Source organism: Melanerpes formicivorus, unplaced genomic scaffold (assembly GCF_026170545.1).
Source record: "Melanerpes formicivorus ecotype bairdi unplaced genomic scaffold, bMelFor1.0.p_v2 SCAF_4, whole genome shotgun sequence".
In the NCBI taxonomy this organism is placed as follows: Eukaryota; Metazoa; Chordata; class Aves; order Piciformes; family Picidae; genus Melanerpes; species Melanerpes formicivorus.
In genome coordinates, this window is record NW_027142356.1 from 12,727,509 (window position 1) to 12,754,345 (window position 26,837).

Sequence of the window (26,837 nt, forward strand, 5' to 3'; positions counted from 1 at the left end):
TTCTAAGTAACAGCACTTTCTGAAGTTAATGGCATATTTTGCAGACAGCGTCTGCTTCTAGAAGTGATACCCCTGAATGTTTATAGTTACTACTTAAGGATTGGTATGCACAAAGGCTCCTGCACTAGCTCCTATTAAAACGCCCCACAAACAACAAATCACTGTTAAATCTTGAGTATCACATTACATCGGGCTGTTGTAAAGTAGAAGTTTGCAGCTGCTGGGAGGAGCAAGTCAGGACAGGTGACCCTAAACAGACCAACAAAGAATTCTGTTCCATATAGACTGTATTCAGCATAACACTGAGCGATCACAAGGGTTAAGCTCTCTTCTCCAATTGCCATCCTCTGAGGAGGACTCTGTCCATTCTGCTTTCAATCTGAATCCATGTGTTCCTGAATCCAGTTCTAGAATCCAATCCTGAATTCAGTTCCCATCTGCTGCTGAGTCTAGTCTGGGACTTCACCAGTGCACAGCATCAGTGGTCATGGTGACAACTGCCATCAGGGGGCTGGGTTTTATATTGGTTTTGTATATATTTAATTTTATTGTTATTATCTTCATTAAAGCAGTTAATTTTTGGTTTTAAAATTCATTTTTCTGTCCCCTATTGCCTTTCTGTGCCACTTTGGGAATAGAAAGCATCTGTCACTCCACTAGTGGTGAGCCCATCCCTTAGCTCTGACAAGGGATTAGTAGGAAACCAGACCTCATTAGTCCTATTGCTCATGAAATGACTTGTTTACCTAGACACTACAAGTGTTTTTTTAAAATATGTATTCTCTGACACTCTTCTACTATTACTTTTTTGTTGATTTATATCCTATCTATCTAAGCCATGTTCCATCACTTTAGGAACTGCATCTATCATCTGTTGCCAAAACAAGCGAATCAGAGCTGTTTTTCAGTGGCCTGTGTTTTGGAAATACTTTCTTTTAATTGACTTGGAACTATCAAAGGCACGGAAATGATAGTGAGGATAAAAGTAATAATTTCTAGCACAGTCTAGATTTGTATGACTGTTTAGTTGTAATTTCCTTACATCTTTGCTTTAAACTTGCTCCTACCATGAATGGCTTAATGATTTTGATCTCTTCTTAAAAGCTCTGCATGCAAACATTTGAATAAGTTTTCAATGTTTCCCTTGAAGAGACAAGGACATTTCTTGCTGAATGAGAAAAAAAGAATGCCCTATGTAATGACAACATTGTGAAGGTAGGGGAGAGAGGAAAGGGAGAGGGAGAGGGAGGCAGAAGGAGTGATGTTTCACTAGGAAAATTTCTTCAGAAATCAATAATGTATTGGTTCTTGAAATGCATGAGTCGAGGAAGGCTGTATTAGTGACTAGTTATTTGAGACAGAGGAATTTAACACATCTATGACAATGAAAAAACATTCTAGGCACAAGTTTGTTTAAGGCAAGGTTTTGATGTTAATTTTTACCTTCAGAATTGCAAGTTCTGAAGAAGTATGTTAGCACACTGGGTCGTAAGCCCATGCTCTTGTTAGAGAGTTTATCAAAACCTGAGTGTCATGCCATTTATTAGGACTAAGCAGATCAATTGAACGGTATGGGTCCTTCAGACATAACAGAAAGCCACCTTTCATTTTCAGTTTCTGATGTGCCCTAACAAGAGGGCAGTCAAAAAAGTCAGATGTACTACGGTGTGTCAGTTTTGATAGACTGGTGCCTGATTACTGAAGACATTCTGTAAACTAAATGGTGCAGACAAATATAAAACAAGACACTACTATGCACTAAGTTTGTTTGACTTCTTTTTTTTCAGATTAATTTAAAAAAATCACCTCATAGAATGCATGAATTGGTCAGAAAAGAATCACATTGCAAATTCTTGGCATTCAGAATTATTTTTAAACAGCAATTGGTACTCTTTTCATTAAGTTTGCTTCCTAGCAGCCTGTGATAAACTGTTACTTATTTGAAACATGCTTTACCTGTGTCTCAGGGATGATAGGACTGTCTTCAGCAGAAATTCTAAAGAAGGTGGACAAAGGCGAAGACACAATAACAGGGTTTGGCCTTACAAATCCACTTAGATCACAACTAGGAATGTCATTCTCTTCCTTCTTCATGACCAGGGTATCCATGACATAAAAGACATTCCAGGGAATCCATACTGTGTGATACTGTGTCAGGAATGGTGATCGCTCAAACACCAGTGTCAGAGAGGCACCACCATTTGCTACCAAGTCAAACCTAGAAAAAAAGAAAAGACAACAGAGCTAACTAGTCAGCAAATTCCCAAAGCTATCCATAGCCTCCACTTTACATATTGATTCTTTCATTCTTCATTCTGCTCTGAAGGCAGAACGGCTCTACTGGGAACAATGGAGAAATCAATTAAATTACAGTACATAATACTGCATCAAGAGAATGGAGTGTTTAGGATGCTGTGTTTAAATTAAGCAAGCCCTTCTCCTTCTAAAGTATACAGTCAGAATGTTTAACATTTGAAGAATGTAAAAAGCAGAGCTTCGGTCAGCTCCTTTTCTAATGTCTTTTGTTTCCATTATTTTATTATGGTCTTATTGTTACAAACAGCTCTTCAGTAACGGCTTTGCTGTCTTTATGACTTAGAAGTGCTTCAAAGGGAACTTACATTCCATCTTGGCGAGTGATTGTATATCCATAGTCTGGATAGTGTAGAAAGGAAACATTGACTCCAATGAGTGGTGTTGCATCAGCAGTTAACACTTGGCCCCTTATGACAGATGCAAGACTGTGGAAAAGATGCAGGATCAAATTATAAGTTTGTTTTTACATAGTATCAACTAGCATTAAAAAAAGCATTCCTGAGACTCAAACACTTTTACAAGTTTATATAATTCACACAGTATAAACAAATACCTCAAAATCCAAGGACGGTCATTTTGTTTCAATGTTGTTGAATTTACTTCGGTTCATTTTGTTTATACTGAGTAACTAAGACCAGAAATTCACTGAAGAATTCTAAGAACTTATAAACTCTAAATGTTCCCACTCTAAGTCGTCTCTCTGGCAGACTCCTAAAGAACACACTTTTCAATTAGTATCAAAGCAATCTGTAAAGCTGCGGGGACTATGAAGTACAAAATCTAAAAGAGCAATAAGGAACATTTGTGTAACAACTTTTAATCAACTGCTGTGCCCAAACACATTAATGCTGTTAAATTACTGCAAACGCAGTAGTTCTAGTGTAAATCATCTTCCTTCACTCCGTGAGATCCCAGACACCTGCTTCCTGTTACTGGTTTATTTTCACGTCATTACAGCACCAGTCACATACTTTATGCAATTATACTGCCGTGAGCTTAACAGTTCTATTACATTAATTCATAATTTATATTATTTTGTGAGCTCAGTTTAAAAAGTGCAGCTTTTCCTTCTGAAGTGTTTTCATTGCTTTGATCTATTTCCAGCCGAGCTAGCCCAAATCAACTGGTTAAATAAAGATTTAATTAATCATTAATCAAGTGCCTTGTTAGAATACAGGTACTAAGTATGGCAAATATCTCTGTAACTTACTGGCACTGGCAGTTTGAATTTTGAAGGAAATGAAACAAAATAAGTAATTTGATATATTTAGATCAAAAGCCTCTGTTCAAAGTCCACGCTGTAACCTTTACTGTCACAGTGGATCTTCTTCTAAACGTGAATTTCACATACTCTTCAGTTTCATACTAATGAGTAAATGATGAGTCATGCTCACCTCTTATTAAAAGGACTTTCTCCAGGTATGACATGAGTGCTCTCTGCTCCAATGAGAAAACTGATACGGTCATAAAATGCTTTGGCAGCTTGCTGAGATGGCGACTGTTGGCTTTGGCTGATTATATCTTGAGGATCAGGTAGTCCACGACAATAAGGCTGGTTTTGGCAAGAACTCTGCAAACAGCAGTCAGGATCCATACAGTCAACTAGTCCATCTGTTGGCAGAAATACACACAAATGAACAAACTCTTCCTTCTGACCCTTTGCATATGAATGACCCAGATGGCAGAGAGATTAAAAAAATGATGTAGTATGAAAGAATACTAATAATTAAGATTTAATGAATTCACTTTCAATTAAGGAAAGAGAGTTTGTTTCCACTGAGTTCTTAAACTCCCATGGAAATCCATGCAAGCTGAATGCATTCAGTACTGTGTATAAATTAAATCTGTTTATTCAACACTTTTCTAAAATTATGTTGAACAAACTAGAAAATGAAGGCACTCAGGCTCTGTATACACTGTTAACTGATAAATATTAAACACTCTAGGTGGGTCTAAGTAGCTTTTAACAAAGGTTATTCGGCTTCCTAGAGAAAAGAAACGAGCAACTCCCACTCGGCTGTTTTCCTGAAGTTTTTTATCATATCTACGCTGCAAGTAGCTTTAAATATTTCACAACATTTATCAAGGTGGATTCCTTAATACCTTGGCAGAAAGATTCTGTTGCTAGTGGCAAAGGCAATTTCCACAACTATTTTGCATGAAAGTGTGTAAGAGAACAAGATCTGTATTTAACATTTAGATGTTATTCTAAGTAAACTGATGAGGCATGCTGGCCAGTATAAACAAGATTTAAACACATGGGTGCTTTTATGCTTAAGTGCTGAAATATTCACATATAATGAGCATCAGATCTGTCACATCACTGGAAATCTAATTTGGTGAAAGATTAAAATCAAGAGATCAAATCTATAACTACTAAGTTGCTGTAAGTAAAGTCATAAGGAAAATGAGCCTAGAAATGTCAGCTACAGAAAAATACCTAGATGAATGCAACACGGTATCACACAGCTGATAACTGTTCCCCCAAAAGAACAGCAAGACTGAAATAGCTCAAACATTTTATTATTCCATTTAGATTAGAGATGGAGGTTGCTTGCTCCACTAAACTGAAAAATATACCAAGGCTGTACTCGGAGGAAGCCCGTGACTGCCTCTCTCACAAAAGGATCTAGCTTTAAACTTCTTTCTGAAGGGAAAAATACCATCCATTTTTGTTCAATCATATGTTGAAAGACTCTAAGTAAACAAAGATCTTCTAAAGGTATTCCTCTAAGGATTGCTGTTCTATGTGCATCAGTTAGAGGACTGGCAAAATATAAAGGACTGGGATTTCTATTCTTTTGCACATCTAAAATTCATATTTAACTCATCTGACATTGAAGTCAGTTCAGGGAAAATAAAAGAGATGAAAAAGTCATCACCAAGTATATCAAAGTTTAAACTTTTTTAAGAGAAGAAAAAGAACATTGTTCTTCCTGGGCTAAGGATGCGGCAGAGGGCCTTTTTCCTGGGATGAGGACACATCAGGGGGCCATGAATAGGTCTCAACAGTCTCGAGAAACTGGGTGATGGCAATATTGTGCAGTTCAACAAATTGAAGTGCAAAGTCCTTAACTTCAGGTGGAACAATCCCATGCACCAGTACATACTGGGGACAACTTGCTGCAAGGCAGCTTTGTGGAGAAGACATTGGGAGCCCTGGTGGACACTAAATTGACCATAAGCCAGCAAGGTGCCCTTGTGGGAAAGAAGATGCTAATGACATCCTGGGCTGCATTAGGAGTGTTGCCAGCAGGTCAAGGGAGGTAAGTCTTCCCCTCTGCTCAGTACTAGTGAGGCCACACCTGGAGCGCTATGTGCAGGCTGGGCTTTCTAGTACACGACAAACATGGGCATACTTGAGAAAACTCAGTGAAGGGCCACAAAGAGAGTTAAGAACATGACCCATCTCTCCTATGAGGAAAAGCTGAAAGAGCTGAGATTGTTTAATCTGGATAAGAGAAGCCTCAGGGTGGAAGACTCATCAACGTGTACAGATACCTAATGGGAGGCTGTGTAAAACAGACCACCTTTCAATCACGTTCAGCAAAAGGACATGAGACAATGGGCATAGACTGAAATGCAGGAAATTCAGTCTAAGCACCAGACAAAACTTTTCTTATTGTTGAACTGGTCTGATAGGTTGCCCAGGGAAATTGTAGGGTCTCCATTCCCAGAGATATTTAGAAGTCAACTGGACACACTCCTGAGAAACCTGCTCTAGCTGACATTGCTTTGAAGCATGGGTAGGATTAGGTGATTTACAGAGACCCTTTCAACCTCTAGTAGTCTGTAACTCTTGTGATTTTCTAGTCTCATTCTTGCACAACACAAAATCCTTTCCTAGATGAAGTACTGACCTCCCTTGCTGGTTTTAACTCTAGAAGCCTGGATCAGTGTCAAAGATGGGGGTACTGATGGTAAAAAGCATAGTTTTGGGGGGTTTATATCTTTATATGGTCTCTGAGGCAATATCTTGTGCAGTTGCCAACGAAATGCTCAAATTCTGTCATTCATCTTTGTTAGTTTATAAAAAGCAAATGTACATCTGGAGTATAGTCTGCAGGTCATAAAACTGCATGAGATTGACACCTTCTGAACTAATCAGCTGGAAATGCATTTTTACAAGCCTCTCTGCTAACATCAATCAGAGAAAGAATCTCATTTTCACCAGGCAAGATACAGGGCTGTGCTGTTTGTTATTTTTCTGTGGAGTTTATCAGCAACTTGCCCAGGCAAGTGACGGATGGTTATGAATCTGGCTCCTTATAACTTGAGAAAACATTTTTCATCCTTTCTCTGTACTTATGTGGCTAGAGCTATCTAGTACCACTAATTTGAGTACTCTATTGCAGAACAAAATTTCCTTTCTGAAATGGCTTTGCAAAATTATTGATGAATTTTTTTTAGCCTGAAAAATATGAGTCTTGGCTCAACACAGGCTTATCACTCCATCAGTTCTATCACTCAAATATGACAGCGAAATGATGAAGAAAATAGAAACTCCTGCAGCCAGCTGGACAATCATTATCAGTCTCAGAAGGTTTTTTTTTTTTTTTTGTTCTAGATATAAGAGGTTCTTCTACACATGTAAGATGTAATGGCTAGATTATTATTTCCTTCCTCAAAAGCTAAAATATCTGGCTGTAAAGGTCTTGAGTAACGTTCTTTTTCCCTTCATTGCATGGAATTGCAGTGCAGCATGGTCTGGTGATGTGATAGCTTATTTGGAAAGACTAGTAAAACCCCCAAAACATTAAATGAGAGGAGTCAGGACAGAGGATTCCCACACTTATGGATGTCTACAAACTAAGGTGCATCAGTGGGCATGTTTTCTTTTGAATGGAATTTAAATTGTAGGTAAAAAACTGCAGAAGGAAGAAAAATAGGGGGACAAAATAAGCTCTAGGCAGAAGTTCTGCCAGTGTCAAGGAGAGATTGTGGTCAAGGGCCTAGATAAATCATATTCTTGGTAAGTAAGTTATATATTTAGGCAACTAAAATTCTCTATGAATTGAAATCAGTATCTACGTAAGAAGAAAAAGTTTTTGAGCTAGGAAGTTGGCCATCCAACCAGGATGATTTCAGTGACTGTTCCACATTAAGGCAAGAGACTGGAAAGGCCAGAAAATGGTATTAACAAACCTCGGTTATCTTCACATAGCTCAATTTTACAACAGGCTGTAATCAATGGACTCACTTATAGATACCAGAAATGACTGCCTGTAGAGCAGTTGGTTGGAAAAGCTACAAGAACAGACATGGCCCTGCTGTGCAACCTGATCTATGCAAACCTGCTTTAGCAGGGGTCTTGGACTAGATGGTCTCCAGAGGTCCCTTTCAACCCCTCCCATTCTATGATTTTGTGATTCATTCAATTAATTGAACTTTGTTGCATGTTCTATTGCATTATCTCCATAAACATGCCTATAGTGTACTCAAATTCAACATTCCTGCTGGAGGGAGTGCTGGGCTTTAAATGAGCTGTCACTCTAGAAAGAAACTGTGGAGTCACCATGGACGAGTTCTATGGATATATCAATCAAGCACTCCCCAGTAACCACAGATGCAAACAAAAAGCTGAAGAATAATGGGAAGCGTTGGAGCACAAAGCAGAGAACATGAGAATGCCTGTTCTAATTAGGACTGTATCAGTCTTAATTCAAGTACAGACCTGCTGAAATTTCCTGAGCTTGGGTTATCTTTGTACTTAGTAACCCTTCTGACATTCAAAATATTCTGCGGCAATAATTTCCTACTTTAATTAGCAGCCTGCTAAAACATCAAAGGAAATATAAGTTCACAATTATCCCAATATATTAGTTTGCTAAGCATTTGCTCTTTGCCACTATCAGAGAAGAGGCACTGGTTTAGGTAATCTTCAGGCTGAATTTATGCTACCCTGTGACAATGTCATCAGGTGCAGGCTATGCTAGCCTATGCAAGCAATTACAAAAATAGAGTATGAATTGCTTTATTATAGCATTTATTTTCATTTTAGAAATGAAAGACTATTAATAATCCCGTAAATCCTGCTGGTGGAAACCTGTAACTACTCTTAATAACTGGATAGGAGCTAATAAAAAACAAACTTAACAAAGGAATCTGTTCAATAAAGACCTACCCAAATTAAACAATGTTTACTCTTTACTCCTGTAGTGATGACAAAATATGGCCCACTTTGTTAAAGTATAGTAGTGACACATTTTTTCCCAAGTAAAGACATTAGCCTTATTCCACTCATGGATGATGCTGACTTCCCCTCACCCCACAAAACCATAAGGTCGTTAATTCAGCCTAAGGTCTGTTTCCTGCATGCACATTTCTTCTCTTCTTTTTAGCCCCTCACAAGGAAATTCTGTATTTTATTATCCAACTCAAACACGTGGTCCACAAGATTCTCAGAAATCTGTATTAAAAGGAAGATGACTAATAACCATCCCATCATATGTCAATAATATCTAGAAGGGAAAATGATCAAGTATGATCATAATGCCTTGATCTCATTAGCATTTCCTGTAGGGAATATCCCATTGAGGTCCTCAGGATTCTCATGCTCACAGAATTTGAACAGTTAGTTCCACAAAGGGATAAGAACTAGAACAGCAGGCACTGCTGTTAATGAATTACATTCATATTAATATATGAGATATATTTTATTCAGTGTAGGAGGAAACATAAACATTAGCCACAACATATAAATTAGCTAACAATGAACATTAATTATGTAGCCACTGAGACTAGTGTGATAAAAATCACACTACCTGCAGTCAAGGTATACATTCAGTGTAAGTACTCAGATAACCTAATCTCCCACAACAAACAAATGCAGCAGAGCCATCCTTATGTGTTCCTTGTAGCTGTCTGGAATTTAAATGGCTGATCAAATGGGCTGATTGCAGGTGCTTTTGGAAAGGGAAGAAACACTCCTTCTCTTTACAAGGGGGATTCTGGCAAAGTAGACTGTATTTTCCCAGTTTTGTTTGGTATGCTTCCAGTTTTTAATTTAATTTAATTCTTATATTTTAACCCTTTTGCTCAGCCACTAGTCATAAACTGACACAAATATGCTCTCTACTGAAAGAGAAATACCAGTGGCAAATAGCATTATACAGGTCAATCATGGAAAAACAACTGTTTCACCAATCCCTTCCTCATACCTAGCTGCATGAATTTGATAAAGGAAATAATGAAAGACAACTGAGGGGAAAAAAAAGGCATCAAAATATGTAAACTAGACTTTTTTTGGTAATTTTGTTCTTTCTTCTTGAACTTTAAGTCATCCTGTTAGACCCTTCTGCTCCAATTATTTCTTTCCCCTTTTTCCTCACAAACAGCTATTAATATTTTCAGTCTGAAGGAGCATCTTCTTTTCTCCTGTTTCATTTAAGTGCATTCCTGTTCACCCTGTGCTGCTTCCTCCCACTGTTCCGTTACCTGCTCTTGACTCTCCCTCTGCTATCACATCCTTCTATTATGGTTAACATTTATTGAATCTGTTTCAGTCTATCACTGGGCTTTCAACTTTTCCCCCCCGTTTTTTCCCCTCCACCACCTATTTATTTTCTTGCAAGTTGTTCAGGTTCTAACATAGTTTTTCATCCTCCTTGCTTTATCTCTTTTCACACATGTAGGTTTCTCTTTCTTATGTTCCCAATCCCTCAGACCATCTGAACCTAACGTCCTGAACAGCACATCTCTGCGTGGAAATGCTAGGGCTAATCATTCCTCTTGCTCTCTTCCTACATGCAGAAATTCAGCTTCACAATAGTTCAGACTGCATACACCAGATTGCCTCAGATTCTCTAGACCCCTAAATGCGCAAAGCTGACTCAAAATAAACAATATGTAACAGAGGAGGATGACAAAGCAAATAATGTCTAAAGCAATAAACAGCAGCACTGTTTTCAAACTGTTTATTATTTTCCTCAGGAAGTCAATTCTGCTGTTTTTATAGTTTGTGATGCCTAAGATCCCAACTGCAGTCAGGATGTGAGAGCAAGAAGCCAGCCAGCAAAGGCATGTGCAATCTAAAGCTGAAAAACAAAGTCAGAGATGACTTTATCATCATCCAGAGACCCTAATGGAATTTCTTATCTCTGCTCTGAATCTGAAGGTGTTAAACAACAAGAATTGATGATTGAAGGGGAAGAAAGACAGACAATAAAAACATTATGCTGATCTAATATTTGCATTCACATCTAATCCTGCTTTTGTGGGGTTTTTGGTGTGGTTCTGGAGTCATGCCAAAGTCACAGCCCCTCTACCTTCCCTACCCTACAATGACAATTGCAGATTGATTCCTTAAGTCAACAGTGCTGCCTGCATCTCACTGCAGATTGTTACCTGTCACCTGAATGACAGACTGCAGGAAAGAAAATAACAGAAAAAAGACTTCTGGGAGCAGCCTGTTAGTTATCTGAGCATTCACAGATTATGGAGGGTTAAGATCTCTCTATATTGGTCAAACAATTGTTTCCAGCAACAGGATCATCGGTGAAAATGCAAACTCTTTGGCTTTTTCTCTTGGGAATTTCCTTGTGAGGTCACTGAAAATTGGAACTCCTTTCTTTCTTTTGCCCTCCACTACAGTTCATTGAATCGAGGCCACAATTTATTCCAGTATAAAACAACACTGCAAGGAAACTAAGGTGACACCCATCATTTTCTAAGTACATATCTCACCTACAATAAGCAGCTTGCAAGGCTTTGCTGACACACAACAGAAAAGCACTGAATATCACAGTATATTCTTACAGGCTTAAGTGCTAGTGGAATGTGTGTATGGTTCTCATGGTACTGTTTAATTACCTGACTGTAAAACCTCCATTCCTTAACTTGTTTTCCCCAGAGTTAAAGATCCAGTTTGCATGTCTTACCTCCTTCGTTGTCCTTACTGTCAGTGCAGAGAGTTTCCATGGCTACGTCACAGCCTGCTCCCCTCCATCCTGGCTGGCAGACGCAGTGCCAGCCGTTTTGGTCCAGCGTGCACCTCCCATTGCTGTTGCACAATCCAGGGCATCCCTCTGTTGAAACAGACAAAGAAGAAAAAATAACAAGTGACTTAAATATTGCAATTATATTAAAAAAATAAAGAAATTACAAACAAGGGACACTTACTGGGAACAGGCCTTAAGAACAGCACAAATACTGTAATTGCACATGGAGTGAAACAGCAACATTACCTGGGGAGTAATTCTTAACAAAGTGGCATCTTTGATTGGCCTGACACTTGAGACACCACTTACCTGTACAGGCAGGAAATAAATGCATCAATCCTCTAAATACCTGCAGGCCAGACAAAATTAAGTTTGGGTTTTTTTTTCTTTTCCTTTTATTTTTTGGGGGGTGAGGGGGGCAAAATAACAACAGATGAGTGCACAGCTGTGTGAAATGATACATTTTTCAGTGCCCATAGAGTAGATCATTATTTGCTCTATGCAGTGCACAAATGTTTAAGCTCCCTGTTAGTATGGACAAATCCCTCCAAATTATTAAGTAGGGAAATAGGTATGATTTTAGGCACGTAATAAAAGAGAAGGTTAACTTTATCTGGTCTCAGAGTTGCCGTATATTCATGTGAAATTACAGTGCGTTAAAGAATTGCACAAAGTATAGGCCAGTTTTAATGACTATACTTTATGCCAAAATACATTCCTTTTCACAGAATAAGCAAAGCCCAGGAAATAGTGAAGCAGCTTAGCATCTATTCTAACAAACATTAGGATTCAGGCTGCATACGGATGGGACAGGACCAACAGGATTTTCAACTAAATGTAATAGCTGTGCGTATTTGATTACTTAGGACGGACAAAATGAAATACCATAAGGACCACAATAAAAACATTGATAGACTGAACAAAAACACGGTAGTGACGTGCTTCAAGACAGATAGCAGAGAGTGATTTTTTGTGACAATCTCCCTAAGGCTTTTGTGCTGTTACCTTTATATCCTATCTTGTCTGCTTTTATGGCCAAGGAGGGAAAATTTGGGAAACAATTAAAATAATTTAATATATCCAAAAATCGATAATTGTTTTCAGTCTAACATTGCATTAAAAAAACAGTATCTGTCACTTTCTAGTGATGAAATCTGGCATGCAGCCAACATGATCTGTATGAGGATGACAAAACTATAAATATGTAGATTTTGGTGTTCCTTATCTGTGGTTGTGATAAGACACTGACAGAAGCAAGTACAGATATGGCACTAAGTATCTTATGAGAAGCTGGCTACAAATCAGATATATTTGGATACAGCCATTTTCTGTAAACTTTTATCCAAAACACCTACATAACTGGCTAAACACTGCCTTATTTTATATAAGTACTATCCTTATGAACTAATCTACTGACTCATTTTGGTTAAGCTTAGTTGAGCTTAGAACAGTCTTTCAGAAATAATAGCCAATATTTTTTCTTCTAAAGACTTTTGAATTAATTGACTCCTTTCTACCATGTCACTCCACATTAGAAATCTTCCCAGAGGAAAAAAATACTTTTAAAGGGTGCTTAACTCTCAAAAGGCAGAGAATCAGGAAAACGTCTTTTAAGGAAGGATGATGATACTATGGCTGTGGATATTGCATCATCATGCCAGGCTCAGTTTAGTCTTGCTACTCCTACTCTTTTGGGCTGTACCTGCTAATAGTATTCACTGATGTACTGAGAGCTGCTTATTGTTTGACCTTTCTTCTGTTTAATTCATGGAAGACTTACATTTTAATTGCAATACTAACAGAGTGTTTTAAGAGTCAGCTGGGTATGCTCAAGACTATTGTGTGAAAGCCTGGGTATTGCCATGAATATTGCCATATTCTAAAGAAAATAAAACACAAATAAGGAATAGAGAAAGATACTCAGGGAAAGAGGGGTAGGAATATTTTAAACATTTTTCTAAATGAAATTTTCACCATAACTGAAGATACAAGACTATTTGCTGTTTCATGTTAGGCTTTTGCATCCTCGAAACTTTTAATTGAAAATGTTGCATAGAGTATACGAGCTTCACACAAAATACAAATCATAATTTCCTATAGATTTTCTAAATTCAGATAAACAAAAGCTTAAAGGCCTGAGGTATACTATTGATCTCTCCCTCTGAAAGTACACACATATCTATAATTAATCTGTTCTTAAGAACTTATGACACCTGTTCTGTGACAAGAGTAGTGCTTTGCTTTGTTTCCTAAATACGCAGTTTTGTAGGCAGAGGTCCAATGACTAATAAAGAAAAAGCACCAAACAGCAAATGAATGCTATCTTCAGTTTTTGGTTGAAACATTCTAATACACATATATAGTTTGTATATAAATGTATAATTACTGATAAAACTTCATTATATAGTATAAGAAAGATTTAATTTTTCATTTGAGATGAGTTGAAGTCAGGTGAATTAAATCTATAATCCATGCAATGTATGTAAGAGAAGATCCTTTGACGAAACTAGTATGTTCGTAACGATATATTCATATAAAAGAAGTACATGTAGGTATAAGCATGGCATCAAAGAGCAAATATACAGTACCTTTCACTATCTTATCCAAATAGTGAGCTTGAGAATTAAAAAGAAAAGAAAAAAAAACAAAACAAAACAGACAGACATTTCAGAAGTGTCACATAAACCAAGAATTGTTCAGAATTGACATGCAAATCAAGCAGGTGCACCTGACATGAGAGGTTTTGCATTACAAAACGAAAATGTATTTCAAAGCTTTTAAAAATGCAAGAAATTCTCTTTTTAGCAGGCATCATGATGATTCAATGGAACTACTTTATAAAGGAGATCTGCAGAAGAGAGAGATGATACTTTTCTGAGATGTTTTACTTCTGACTTCTGTCACATGCTTGGATTTTCACGTGTAACAGAAATACAATCAAAGCTAGTCATAAAATGCAATTTCCAACACAATGTAAGAGCAATTTCTTAGCTTATGAGCTTTAATATGCTGACCACACTGGAAGACCTTTGACTTGTATAACTCTGACAGCATAAACAGCACACTATCTTAATTCTGTCTAGATTAATGACATTTTGAGGAGGAACAGTTTTATTCTGCTTCAATTCAGCCACAGTTATTCTTTTGAGCACACATACCAAATATGTAAAATAATTTAGACTGCATATATGGGGTTGAAGAGGGTGCAGTAGGGTGATTAGCATGGAGATCCATTTCATTTGGAAAAGTGGGTGAAAATTAAACTTAGGCTTTAGATGTATAAAAATAAATAACACAATATATCCAAGAACAGCAAGACTTCTTCTTTTCATAAGTTATAACACTGAAAATCTCACCAAAAAAAATCAATAAATAGGTGAAGCAGATGGATGAATAGCAAACAGAGCACAAGATGATTTTAAAGTAGGAAGCTCTACTTTTAATACATGAAACAAAGCTGAGATGGGCTGCACGTACCCACCTTGCTTTCAGGAAACAGAAATCAACTGAAGATGTGTTAAAGCATTTAATGTCATATAACAAAATCCTTATCACAGCAGTGCTACTGAAACAGGAATGAACCCAGCTCTTTACAGGAGCACAAAATACAAGCCTGTCTAGGTGGGATTTGGAACATTTCATTAGGATGGAGCACGTCAGCAGGTGCTCCTTGGCAAGATATGTAGACATCTGGCACATGTGGGTTATGGTAAGTCTTTAAAAAGTCTAATTATAAACCAGACAATATACCTACAAGGGTTTCCTTGCAAGGCTCAAGACTGAAGTAAAAATCTTTCTATTATTTCCAGGACTACAGAGACTTCATACAGCTCCAAATGGAAGGAAGAAAAGCAAAAATGAAGACATATGTACATTTTCTAGGATAGTCAAAACCTGAGAATATGTAAGTGGCATTCAAATTCATACAGCATAAAATATAAATGTTGTTATCAATGTGTGTGGATATTTATATAAACAAGTGGGACATGAATGTACTTTACAAAAAACTAGTAACTGTCAGGCAAATTCACATTTAACAAGGCATATTTCATAACCAGTTAGAACCCTGGCTTTTTTTTTTTTTTAATTTAATGTCTCCTTTTAATTTCCTATCACAGATATATCAATGTCTTCTTTAGATTATTCATAGGTTCCTTCCTCTATTTATGACAGACTAGCCACAGAATAAAAGTACATATAAAATCCCTTACGCCAATCAGCATGAGTCACACACCCTACTGATTTTATGGACTTTAGGCGTGCAGACTTTGATCGCTTCAGGGATCTACTGGACAAAGTATCATGAGACAATGTTCTAAAGGGAAGAGGGGCCCAGGACAGCTGGTCAGTATTCAAAGATCACCTTCCCCATGCCCAGCAGCAAAGTATACCCACAAAGAGGAAAGCAGGAAAGAATGCTAGGAGACCTGCCTGGATGAGCAAGGAGCTCCTGGACATGCTGGCACACAAAAGGAATCTCTACAAGGAGTGTAAGAAAGGACAGCTAGAATGGGGGGCATATAAGGAAGCTGCCTGAGCAGCAAGAGACCTGGTTAGAAAAGCTAAAGCTCAGTTAGAATTAAATCTAGCCAGAGAGATCAAGGGGAACACTAAAAATTTCTACTGGTATATTAATGGTAAAAAGAAGACTAAGGGAAGGTGTGGGCCCCCTCAGAAAGGAAACAGGTGAGCTGGTGACGAGTGACATGGAGAGGCTGAGGTTCTCAATGACTTCTTTACCTTTATCTTCACTGGCAAGGGCTCACAGTATCACAGTATAACTTAGGTTGGAAAGGACCTCAAGGATCATCGAGTCCAACCTATCAACACAGACCCCATGACTAGACCATGGCACCAAGTGCCACGTCCAATCTCCTCTGGAACGCCTCCAGGGACAGTGACTCAACCACCTCCCTGGGCAGCCCGTTCCAATGACGAATGACTCGCTCGGTGAAGAACTTCCTCCTCACCTCGAGTCTAAACCTCTCCTGGCGCAGCTTGAGACTGTGTCCCCTTGTTCTGGTGCTGGTTGCCTGGGAGAAGAGACCAGCCCCTTCCCGGCCACAACCACCCCTCAGGTAGTTGTAGAGGGCAATGAGGTCACCCCTGAGCCTCCTCTTCTCCAGCCACACTCCTGGAATAATGGAAGATAATGGCAGGGACTGGAAGAAGGGGGCCTACAAGAAAGGTAATGATAGGACTAGGGGTAATGGAACAAAAATAGAAATGGGTAGGCTGAGATTGGATGTTATGAAGAAGTTCTTCACCACGACGGTGGTGATACACTGGAACAAGTTGCCCAGGGAGATGGTAGAAGCTGCAACCCAGGAAGTTTTTAAGACCAGGCTGAATGCAGCCCTGAGCAACCTGATCTAGTGTGAGGTGTCCCTGCACATGGCAGGGGGGTTGGAACTAGATGATCTTCGAGGTCCCTTCCAACCCTAACAATTCTATGATTCTAATGGTGACATTCTTCTAAACACTATACAGCAAATTTATATTGGTTTACATTATTATCCTCCACCAGACATCTTCACCCCTCATCATTTTTATAACCTGTACATTAGACTAGGACGTGCCACAGGCTTTTTTGGTAGTGTATATATAGTCCCATTAGAGTGTCAACTCAATAGCTCCACAGGACCTGAGCACCACCTTTGCTGTAAGAGCAGAATTTGACCTCAGAGCACCACCACCAGACATAAAGCAAAAATAGAAAAGAATGTGACTAAAGCCAAGCGGCTTCACAGACACATGGCAACAGAAGAGAAACAGAGTTTCATTACAAGCTCCACACCTCTATCAGAAAACTTAAAGGTTCCCAGAATTCATAAATTCTTAAAATTATTGTTCAAGCCTGTCTAGAGTGGTTCACTTGCCTCAAATTCATCATCCACTACAGCCTTTTCCGAGTTTCTTCTGCCTGACGATCTGCTTCCTAACCTGAATTTGTGAAGCTGATTATTCTTACTTAAGCACAGAACCCAGCATTTGTTGAACTGCACCTTATTTTTCTGCGTAGCCTGTGCTATTTGTTAAAGTAATCTAAAATTCTTGTCCTGCCTTCAAAGTGTTTGGGGCAGTGGACTTTGGTATCACTTGCAAATGTAATTTTCTCTATTCATCACTGAAGAGTACTGGAAGCACATGTTCTTTCACCATAAGAAGCTCATGGTCGTCATCCTTTCTCTGTTTATAAGAACCTTGTCTTAGACACACCATATGTTCACGGTATTGCTGCCAATAGAGGAAGATTACAAGCAGTCTTTCCTTTTGATAGTTTTTTACTCCTAAATTCCCATTTTGCCCTTCTCGTAAAGGAGAACACATGGATGGAATAATAGTTTGAGACAATTTTGTTTCATTCCTATATAGGCCAGAACATAATTCTCATACTGAAATCATACTTTTTTTTCATCATTTCTGCACTTTTCTCCACTGCCTACATAGACCTGCAGCAGAAATATCTGCTGCATAGGTTTCTGCAGCATAGGTTTCTGCACAGTGACCTCAATTCACTTCAATTTATCCCTTGCCAAAACCACAACTGCTCTTTGCAGCAACCATTTATGGGTTTTTACGTACAAAGCACATAAGCCTCTAGATTTTTTGTTCTGGAGTTCATGCCCATTGTACTATAAAGTAAGATTTCTCACCTTTAGTACTGAAAAGCCACATATCTTAGAATAAAAGGTTCAGTTGCTTTGAAGGATAGAGTAAACGTAGGAAATTTGGGACAGTCGACAAGTTCAGGAGCAGTGCTGTTGCCTATTTAACATCTATTCAGTGGGAAGAGGATTTAGAAGGATTTAGAACTGTCCTACGTGGACAGGCTGGAAAAACCACAAATATCTGTTTGAGACCATTGACAAACTCAAAGACCGGCCTCAGATGCATGTAATACCTGATGCTTACATTAGGAACTGCATGAAAGATAAATTTAGCTTGAAAACATAGCAGAGGATGGAATAGGATGGGAAGCATTGCTGTGTCCACCTTTCTACTTGAATGGAAGTACTTTCAGAATGTGTCTGACCAGCGTGCAACTACGTAATGTACAAAGCCACTTTCTGGCCCCTTCAGCTCAAGTAAGCTTTGCAACATGCTTTAAAATTCCTCATATCTCAGAGGATTCTGCTGTTTTCTGAAAATGTGCCTAACCTGAACTTCCTCCCCCACCCCTCCCTCCTTCTCCCTGATAAGGAAGAAGGAGAGAAAGAAAAAAAAAGGGGGGTGGGGGGTGGATAGGGGAAAAGAGGAGTCAGTTTGGAAATAGGAGAAGTAATTTTTTTAACAAAAAATACACACAGCAGTAAAAAAGAAGGCTTACAAGGGTAAGGAATAAGGGTGAATAAGAAAATATATAAAACCAAGCTTTGATAGCCTTATATTTCCCTGGATGTATGTGGATTTTCAGCCCTTTAGAGAAGTGTGGATGCAGTAGGGAGAGGCCAGGCCTGACCACGTGGAAGAATCAGGAGACTGGCTGCAGCCGTTGGCCCTCTCAAGCAGGTGAGGCAGAGGAAAGAGAACAAATGGCTGCAATGTCCTCCTTTTTTTAGGCTTGCTGGACAGGAAGGGGGAGTGGAATAGACCACCTTTGACCCGGGGGACCCCTCCTCCTGGGATGGAGAAACCAAGTCCCTCTCTGTTCATGTGGATCAGGTTTCTTTTGTCCCCTAGGAGAAGCAGGGCTCTTGCAGCCCTCCCCCCAGGATGGGTGTAACCCAGCACACGGGTTAAGTTTATCTGGGAATGAACTGTTTGAATGTCAAAGATCACACCTTCACCCAGATACAGTGGTAATTTTTAGGTTAAATTTGTAGTCAGGTATAATTCCATGGACTCAATACTAAGGGAAAAGACAAATCTAGGAATTTTGATAATTACAACTTGTATTCATACAGCAGTATTTACTCTAATTGAAGGACAAAAATTTCTTTCTAATCAAAATTTTTAAATCTCAAAAGAATCTTAAAATTTATGATGAACTCTTGGCATGAATACATTAAGGTACATTAAATACTTGGCACATTAAAACACTATGAAAAGTGCATATTCTCACTCATTTAAACTTCAGAGAAAAGTAAATCATGCTTGGCAACATAGCATCACTATTAAAATGACGATGACCCTCATAATTCTCATTATCCATGCTGTTGTCCTACTAACCTGCAAATGTGGGAAAGATCAATCAAGCCATCAAATCAGTCCATGACTTACTTTGTTAAGTTCATAGTTCAAAAATATGTAGTGTAATGATATATAGCCATATCAAGTTTTCTATAAGCACTTCCTTTCATTAACAAGACCAACATATTTGTCTTGACGTGCTCCCCAATCTTTTGAAGAGATAAAGTGTCATTCCCCTGTAGTATTTGAAATCTGTACTGTAAGGAGCCCTAAGCTAAACACGTGCAGAAGAGAGCAGGTGCAGAGCATGTAACTTAGTGGAGGAGATTATTACTTAGCAATCCTCATTACCAGCAGTATTTCTGAGCTTACTCTGCCCACGTTCACATGGAAGACTAGCACACAAAACTGACTGCATGTTTATCTCTAGCCAGAAAACCACCTTAAAGCGTCACCAGGACAGAATCTGTATATAAGAGGCATGCTTTAGATGTTATTTTTTCATAATTCTGAATATATATGGTAAACTAGATGACTTCCTTGTTTTTGCAGCTTCAACACCTGAAACAAGACATTGCTTCGAAACAATTTTTTTCTTCCTTTGGCTTGATGGGTTTGTATGCCACGTTAGTGTCATTTCATGCAAAGAAAAATGTGAAAGTAAGTATTTTGCTATCCCATGTTATCTTTTTCTCAACTAAACTTCAAGGGAAGTTCTTAGAAGATAAACCAATTAGATACCAATTCTCAATGGAATATAAACAGTTCCAAGCTTTACTCTTCCACAGTAGACCACCACTAGATTTGAATTTCAGCTCTATAGACCAAATAAAAGTAGTCTCATGAGGAGACAAAAGCAGTATGCAAGTACCACAATACTAACTGTAGCCCTCCGGAGGGATTAATACACATTTAGATCACTTATGTTTAACAACATGTTTTCCATGCATACATATATATATTAATTTTGGACTGGAAGATAATCGTTCAATGCAATAACAATTAAACAGCTGTAACCTGCCTCATGTGTTAAGTAATGGAGCTGCAGGCAAGCTCCACAAACAGATGGTCTTACCCACCCATGCTTAATGTTAAAGACTTTTTAAAAAAGAGGTGTTGACAAATCTGAACAAGAAGGCATCGTTTTAATGCAAATTGGCCAATTTGCAATTTAGATTACATTAAAACTAATTTGGTCTATAGGAAAAAAAATTAAGCCGTATTGTAAAACGGAGACATTACACAGCACATGGATATAGCAGATTCCCCACCAGCATAATTATTTACTAATTTCATTCAGCTAACCAAGTTTAATAGAAAAGCAGCTGGAAAAATATTCATATTTATGGATTTCCTATGACAGTTACTTAATTTTCTCATGGTTCAAGCCAGTTACATCACAAAAAATAACAGACTTTTTGAAATAATAATCTGTTCCAATCTCACACAACAACTACTCAGACAGGAGAGGGGCACTGAACTCATTGTAAGCCAGGACAGAAAAACAAAATCATATTTTAGCACAATTGTGTTGTGAAAACTTAATTACATAGCAAATTTTCAACCAGGTTATCACCTGTACACCAGCTGTGCATGTGTGGTATTGTATCACATTGAGGTGCAGGTTGAGCTTCACAAAATATTATACTGGATGTTCACCTCAGACCCAAAATAAACAATTCTTTATTTGGTCTGTCACTCCCAGACCAAATAAACAATTGACAGGTGAATTTCCATAGCTTTGCAGTAAACTGTTGATTCAACCTCTTCTCATGAGGAAGAGGATACAGGAAATGGTAAAACATTACTATTCTCAGGAGGGATAAGAGATCGAACAGTTTAGAAGCCTTGAATTGTTTAGTATTTGAAACACACATTGCCAGTGTTTAGTGCAAATGTGTAAGAGTCTTAATAGCAACAGTTCTTGAAATTTGTTAATTCTTATTAATTTCCTCACAACAGTGAGCATGTAGTTAGATGCTGAACATTTTTTATATAAATCTTTAGCGTTATGTATTCATACCAAAGCAAATAACTCAGTGTGGCCCCCATCAGGTGTGCTGTTGATGATGGAGCTACTCTGTGCCAGATATGCATAATGAAGCAGTGGATATCAGCAACACACTCATCAGGTTTACCTCATTAGTCAAACCAATCTTGGCCACCTTACTATACATTGTTTCCATACTTACTACACATTGTTTCCAAACAAAGAAAAAAAAAATCTGCTTTATTTAGATTGTTCTTTTCTCTCAGAAATCAGAAGCACACAAAATACACATGTATATAAGTTCCCAATTCCTATCTTGTAATCCTCAGCCTTAGGGAAACACTGACAACCCATGGAAGCAGATGTCTAAATTTTTTCTATATGATCACCTATGCTTTTGCTTCCCAATGTCCTCAAGTAGTAAAAAAAACAAAACCAAAAAACCAGGTCTCTGGAAATTTAGATCACTTAGAATTTGCTTTGGCCAAACTGCCATTTGAATATCTTCAAGTATATGCAAAACAGCAGCATAATTCAAGAAGCAATCTAGGGTTTAGAAGAGCTTAGAGAGGAGTCAAACTAAGGACTATCTTGTTTAGTTAAGAAGATTCATCTCTTGTTTCCTTCTTTCAAACCTTTAATACTTGTCAACTAACAACACAAAGAGTAGGCTGACTGAAAATGGGACTGAACAGACAGCATTTAGAAACACAAAAATCACCAGTTGAGGTGCAAAACATTGTTACCATTTTAAATGGCCTTCATGCTTCAGAAAAATACCATCATCAGCTGCGTTATGGATTTGGACAATTTAGAACACATTCCAGTTAGTGCATCTATGATTAATGTACACATACCTACCCCATTCTGTACATCCAGCTAGAGACCTAGTGGGCTATTTCTTTTCCAAAAAAGTGAATAAAGCACACTGCCCTTAAAATTTACAACTTACTTGGAACATTCCTTTCCCAAAGAAATCGTAAGTTTAGGCTGATGCAGTTTAAGTGACTTGCAGCTAACAGCTCCTACAAACGAATGTATCTGCATTTCTAAAATCCTTCACACCACTGCAGCTAAATGGTTAATGTCCTTTAGAAACAAGAGGGATGCAGTTCTTATTTTTAGATGTATGGAGGGGACAGTGAAAGTCCTTCATACATATAGGACAAATTAGATAAATAGTCTGCATCCTAGTTAAGAGCAGTAGCATAAAATTCCTGAGTTACAAATGGAGGGTGATTATATGAAACTGGTTTGCGTGGAGAAACAATCCGATATCCCTTCTGTTTTGAATTTTATTGCTCAGAAAGATGTCCTACCTATGTTAGAGCAGGTGAGAGAGGCAATCTGAATCTTCATCTGCCAAGTTGAGGAGGCAGTAATTTTTAATCCAAGAGGAAATACTCTTGGAAATAAGCATTAAAAGAATCTGGTTTCTCCATAACACTAGGCTCTTGTAGAAAACAGCTTTAAGAAAAATAAATATAACAGCAGGCTAGAGCCTGTACCTTATTACTTGTCTTGGAGGCTGTAAGGGCAATATAAACAAATCAAACTATCTTTACAGCAGCAGCCACAAAGTAAACACCCATTTAAAGAATAAACAGGTGGGAATACAGATCTGCTTGCCCAGTGCTGAGGAAAAACTTGTTTGTGCTTAGTATGTTGGAAAAATTGTTCAAGAGCAGTTCATCCATGTAGAACTACAACCCTTGAAATACTGCCAAGGTCAACAGCTGCTGAGACCAACAGCAGAGCGATCTGCTGAGTAATTGCTCGTTGGCAAGTTAAAGCGGTCAAGGAAAAGGCTTTATCCTCCTTCTAAAGAGTCACTTTATTTTATTGTTCAGAAAGCAGTTCTCTCCCTCCTCTCCACTCTCTTTATCAGCATGTTTTCTGGAAACTCCTCAAAAATGTTAACCCTATCAATTCTCCCTGGGATTCTGCAGTCCCTTTCCCTCACGTGTCTGAACAATCTCTTTAGTAAACAACAACAAAACATTGTGATTTTTGTAAAGAATAATTCACAAATCTATCTTACTACTTCACATTTGACTCCTTTCTTCAAAATAAACCTCTGCCTTCTTCCTGGTGTAATGGTGTGGGTATCGGCAATACAGCTGTAACAGGCCCTCATTTTCCTTGCTATCAAAGCTTACACCACTGTTTCCTCATGGCCACCAGCACAGCATCACCACCACCCGATCTCTCAATCAGGTCTGCAAGCTATCCAGGAACACAGCCTGAGTTTTACTGTTTTCTAATGCTCATGCCCCAGTGATGGCTTAGCTGTGCTAACAAATCCACTCACAAAACCTAAAATTCTCCAGCCTCTTTCAGCTTGTGGATAAAGCAAATAATTCTGGATTTGCATCCTTCAGTTCTACTGCTACTAGATTTACTGTACTAACATATTGTTTTGCCTACATCCCCTCTTCTAACTGACTCTCCAGCATCTCTCCAAACAAAAAGTTATGAGCTTTTTTTTTTTTTTTTTTTTTTTTTTATGGTATTTTATTTTATTATTCAGATTATCCAGTATCTACCCATGCTTGCCTTTGTCTGACCTGTGGCTGCCTCTTTTCTCGTCTATTAAGCCCACCTCTAAGACCACAGCCATTATGCTTCTCATACTTGGGAGATGTGTCCCATAAATACCTGTAGAGCCACTTTGTTACCCTGTTACAGCTTTTGTTGCACTTTGTGCAATGCTCCCCACACATCTAAGTACAAACTAGTAATCTCTGACAGTTAGGCCACTGCCAGTTTCTTTGTGCTTCCTACCTGTTGTCACACAGTATTTTTCCCTTGTGGTTATTCTGAGACAAACATTGTTTGGACAGGATCCTCTACCTCTGTTACAGACCTGAAGCGTCTTGTACAAAGGGGGATTTAATGTGGACCAGAATTTCACAGCACTACAGTTACACAAAATCAATATTAAAATGATAAACCTTTTGGCAACTCCTCCTCCACTTTTTCTTAGTTCCCTTATTTACAGGCACAACTTCTCATGCTCACTGACTGTCAAAGCCTGTGTGCTCAAGAGGGACATCCTGCTGCACATGGGACATAGGGACTGTACATAACTGAGTAAGAAAAGCTCCACTGCAAGAGGCATAGTAATTTCCCAAAGTTTCCAGGTGCTAGAATTAACTTGATTACAGAAACACAGAAGCTGTAATAAGTAAGGCTTCTTCTCAGTCAGCTGTATTAAACTGCTGGTACATTAATTACATGTAAGAAAATTGAGATAATTCTAAAATAGTGCATTATGGTGACAAGTAGATAATTTCTGGCAGCTCAATCATGTTTATTATAAGGTGGAAGTGACATTTTTGTGTAGGTATGTCACTTTTTAGAGCTTTTTCTCCATAAAAGAAAGAAAAAAAGAAAAACAATAGGAAGCTTCATTTCTGAAAGACATCAAGCTACCACATAAAAATAGAAAAGCACTAATCAAGTAATATATTTACAGTTAAAAAAAAACCAAGTAGCCTCCCACTAGGCAAAAGGCAGTTAAAAAGGAAAGACTGGAAAGGAAATTCTTCTTCCTCCTTTTCATAGCAAACTAGGTGTGAAGGCTTGATGAGCCATTATACAGTCATTTCCTTTCTTAAAATACCAACTCCTTTACACAGACTGACACATGCAAATATTTTTTTTAAGAATCAAGCTTCTTATTCAGACATGGCCAGCAGCACTGGCTGTTTGAATTTTGCAGTGAAGACAGGGTAAAGCATAGCCAGCCTACCAATGGTACAGTGCTCTCCGTTCCATCCTTGGCTGCATTCACACTTCCCATCTTTACAGGTGCCGTGCTCGGCGCAGCGGGGGTGGCAGGCTCTCTGGTTACAGGCTGCGCCCGTCCAGCCTTCCTCGCAGCGACATGTGCCACCCATGCACACACCATGTGTGCCACAGTCCACTGAACAGATTTCTGGATTTGAGAGGAGAGATGTAGAGAGTAAACACAGGAGAGACAGGGTATGAATTAATTAGCAGCACTAACATTTCAATTCAACATATGAACATATTTCAACACAAGAAAGGCAAAAATCTTTGAAAATTAAATCAAAAGAATTTTACTGTGAAAGGCATTTTCAGGTAGGACCCAACAGCATATGGAGTACAGAGCTTGATCTCTGCACTAATGCTCACTTAGTTATCTGGCAGACTTGGCAGTGCTTCAGTGTCCATAGTTCTTCTGTTGGCTCAATCATATTTTTTTTGTGATCGCGTATGTCTTAAGACTAACTTTTTGTGGTTGTAGTGAGGTAGGGGTCAGTCTCTTCTCCCTAGTATCAGGTGACAGAATGAGAGGCAATGGCCTGAAATTATGCCAGGGGAGGTTTAGATTGGATATTTTGAGGTGTTTAAGGCATGTGTGGACATGGCACTTCAGGACATGGTGACCTTAGGCAGACAGTTGGACTTGACAATCTTAGAAGTCTTTTCCAACCAAACCAATTCTATGATTCTATGTGGCACTTAGACCTACTAGAACTTGCTCTGTACTCATAGTTACTAAACTAGCTACCATACACCTAGGTCATCATGTGTTGTAAGTAAAAATCTAGTATTAATGAAAGTTTGTTTTAACAAGGTTTTCCCTCCCTCCCACGCTCCCTGTTTACTTCCAATGTAAAAATGTGCCATTTCTGACACATTTTTTCATTATAAAGAATCAGCTTTAGTGAAACAAATTAGTACTATGCTGACATACTGACACATCTGTTAAATATAAAAGATGATTCTATTTTACTTTCAGTAAATTTGTAGCAGTGACAGCTATGAACAGTCTGGTTTAAATAATAGATTCTTAAAAAAATAAATCAACATACAGCAATTTAACCTGTCATTTATATATAGTAATGGGATTTTATAACTGATAGAACAATTGAAAAATATGTGAAGAGCCACAGGTTAAGTCTCAGTTAATACAAGGTGATAATTCAGGCTGTTACATTTACAGCTTTGATTCCTTCAGTCAGACTCCAGCAAACTTTACTTTGAAGCGGACAAGAGAAAAACAAGAGGAGATGCAATTCATCCAGAGGGACATCTTTAGTTCCCTGGCATACAGCTGACTATAACCACGCACTGGTTCATGGAAGTACTGTATTTAGTTTTTGATTTCTTGTGAAAAGGCAGCAAACAGTTTAGTTATTAAAAAAAAAGCAGTTATTTTCAACAGCAAAAAAAGGAGAAGCATTCAGTGTTAGAAAGGTTTCCAGTTTCTCAGTCAACAGTGTTTTTCGTCTCCCATAGAGTATAACCCTCTGTCTCAACACGCTGTGGACCATTAAACACAGTAACAAGGAGCTGTGATATTTCTCATAAGAAACAGCCCAAAACCTTTATGGAGAAAGACAGACAGCATTTCCTCCTCTTTTTTTTTTTTTTTTTTTTTTTAAATTTTTTTTTGTCCCTTACATTATTTTTGAACTAAATCTGTG

At 38.3% G+C, this 26,837-nt stretch overlaps 1 protein-coding gene across 16 annotated transcripts in view; it reads right to left on the bottom strand.

Annotated features, from left to right (window-relative positions):
- Nucleotides 1-26,837, bottom strand: part of TENM3 (teneurin transmembrane protein 3) — a 423,644-nt gene that overhangs the window by 53,596 nt on the left and 343,211 nt on the right. For 7 of the 16 annotated variants that reach the window (XM_068137012.1, XM_068137008.1, XM_068137005.1 and 4 more), the window contains 7 exons: nucleotides 25,133-25,318; nucleotides 13,844-13,870; nucleotides 12,261-12,278; nucleotides 11,196-11,342; nucleotides 3,711-3,927; nucleotides 2,622-2,741; nucleotides 1,957-2,218 (listed from right to left, as the gene is read on the bottom strand). In XM_068137012.1, coding sequence (XP_067993113.1) covers nucleotides 1,957-2,218; nucleotides 2,622-2,741; nucleotides 3,711-3,927; nucleotides 11,196-11,342; nucleotides 12,261-12,278; nucleotides 13,844-13,870; nucleotides 25,133-25,318 — 977 coding nt within the window. The remainder of the gene's footprint in view (nucleotides 1-1,956; nucleotides 2,219-2,621; nucleotides 2,742-3,710; nucleotides 3,928-11,195; nucleotides 11,343-12,260; nucleotides 12,279-13,843; nucleotides 13,871-25,132; nucleotides 25,319-26,837) is intronic. The other 9 variants (XM_068137014.1, XM_068137013.1, XM_068137011.1 and 6 more) reach the window with 2 other exon arrangements.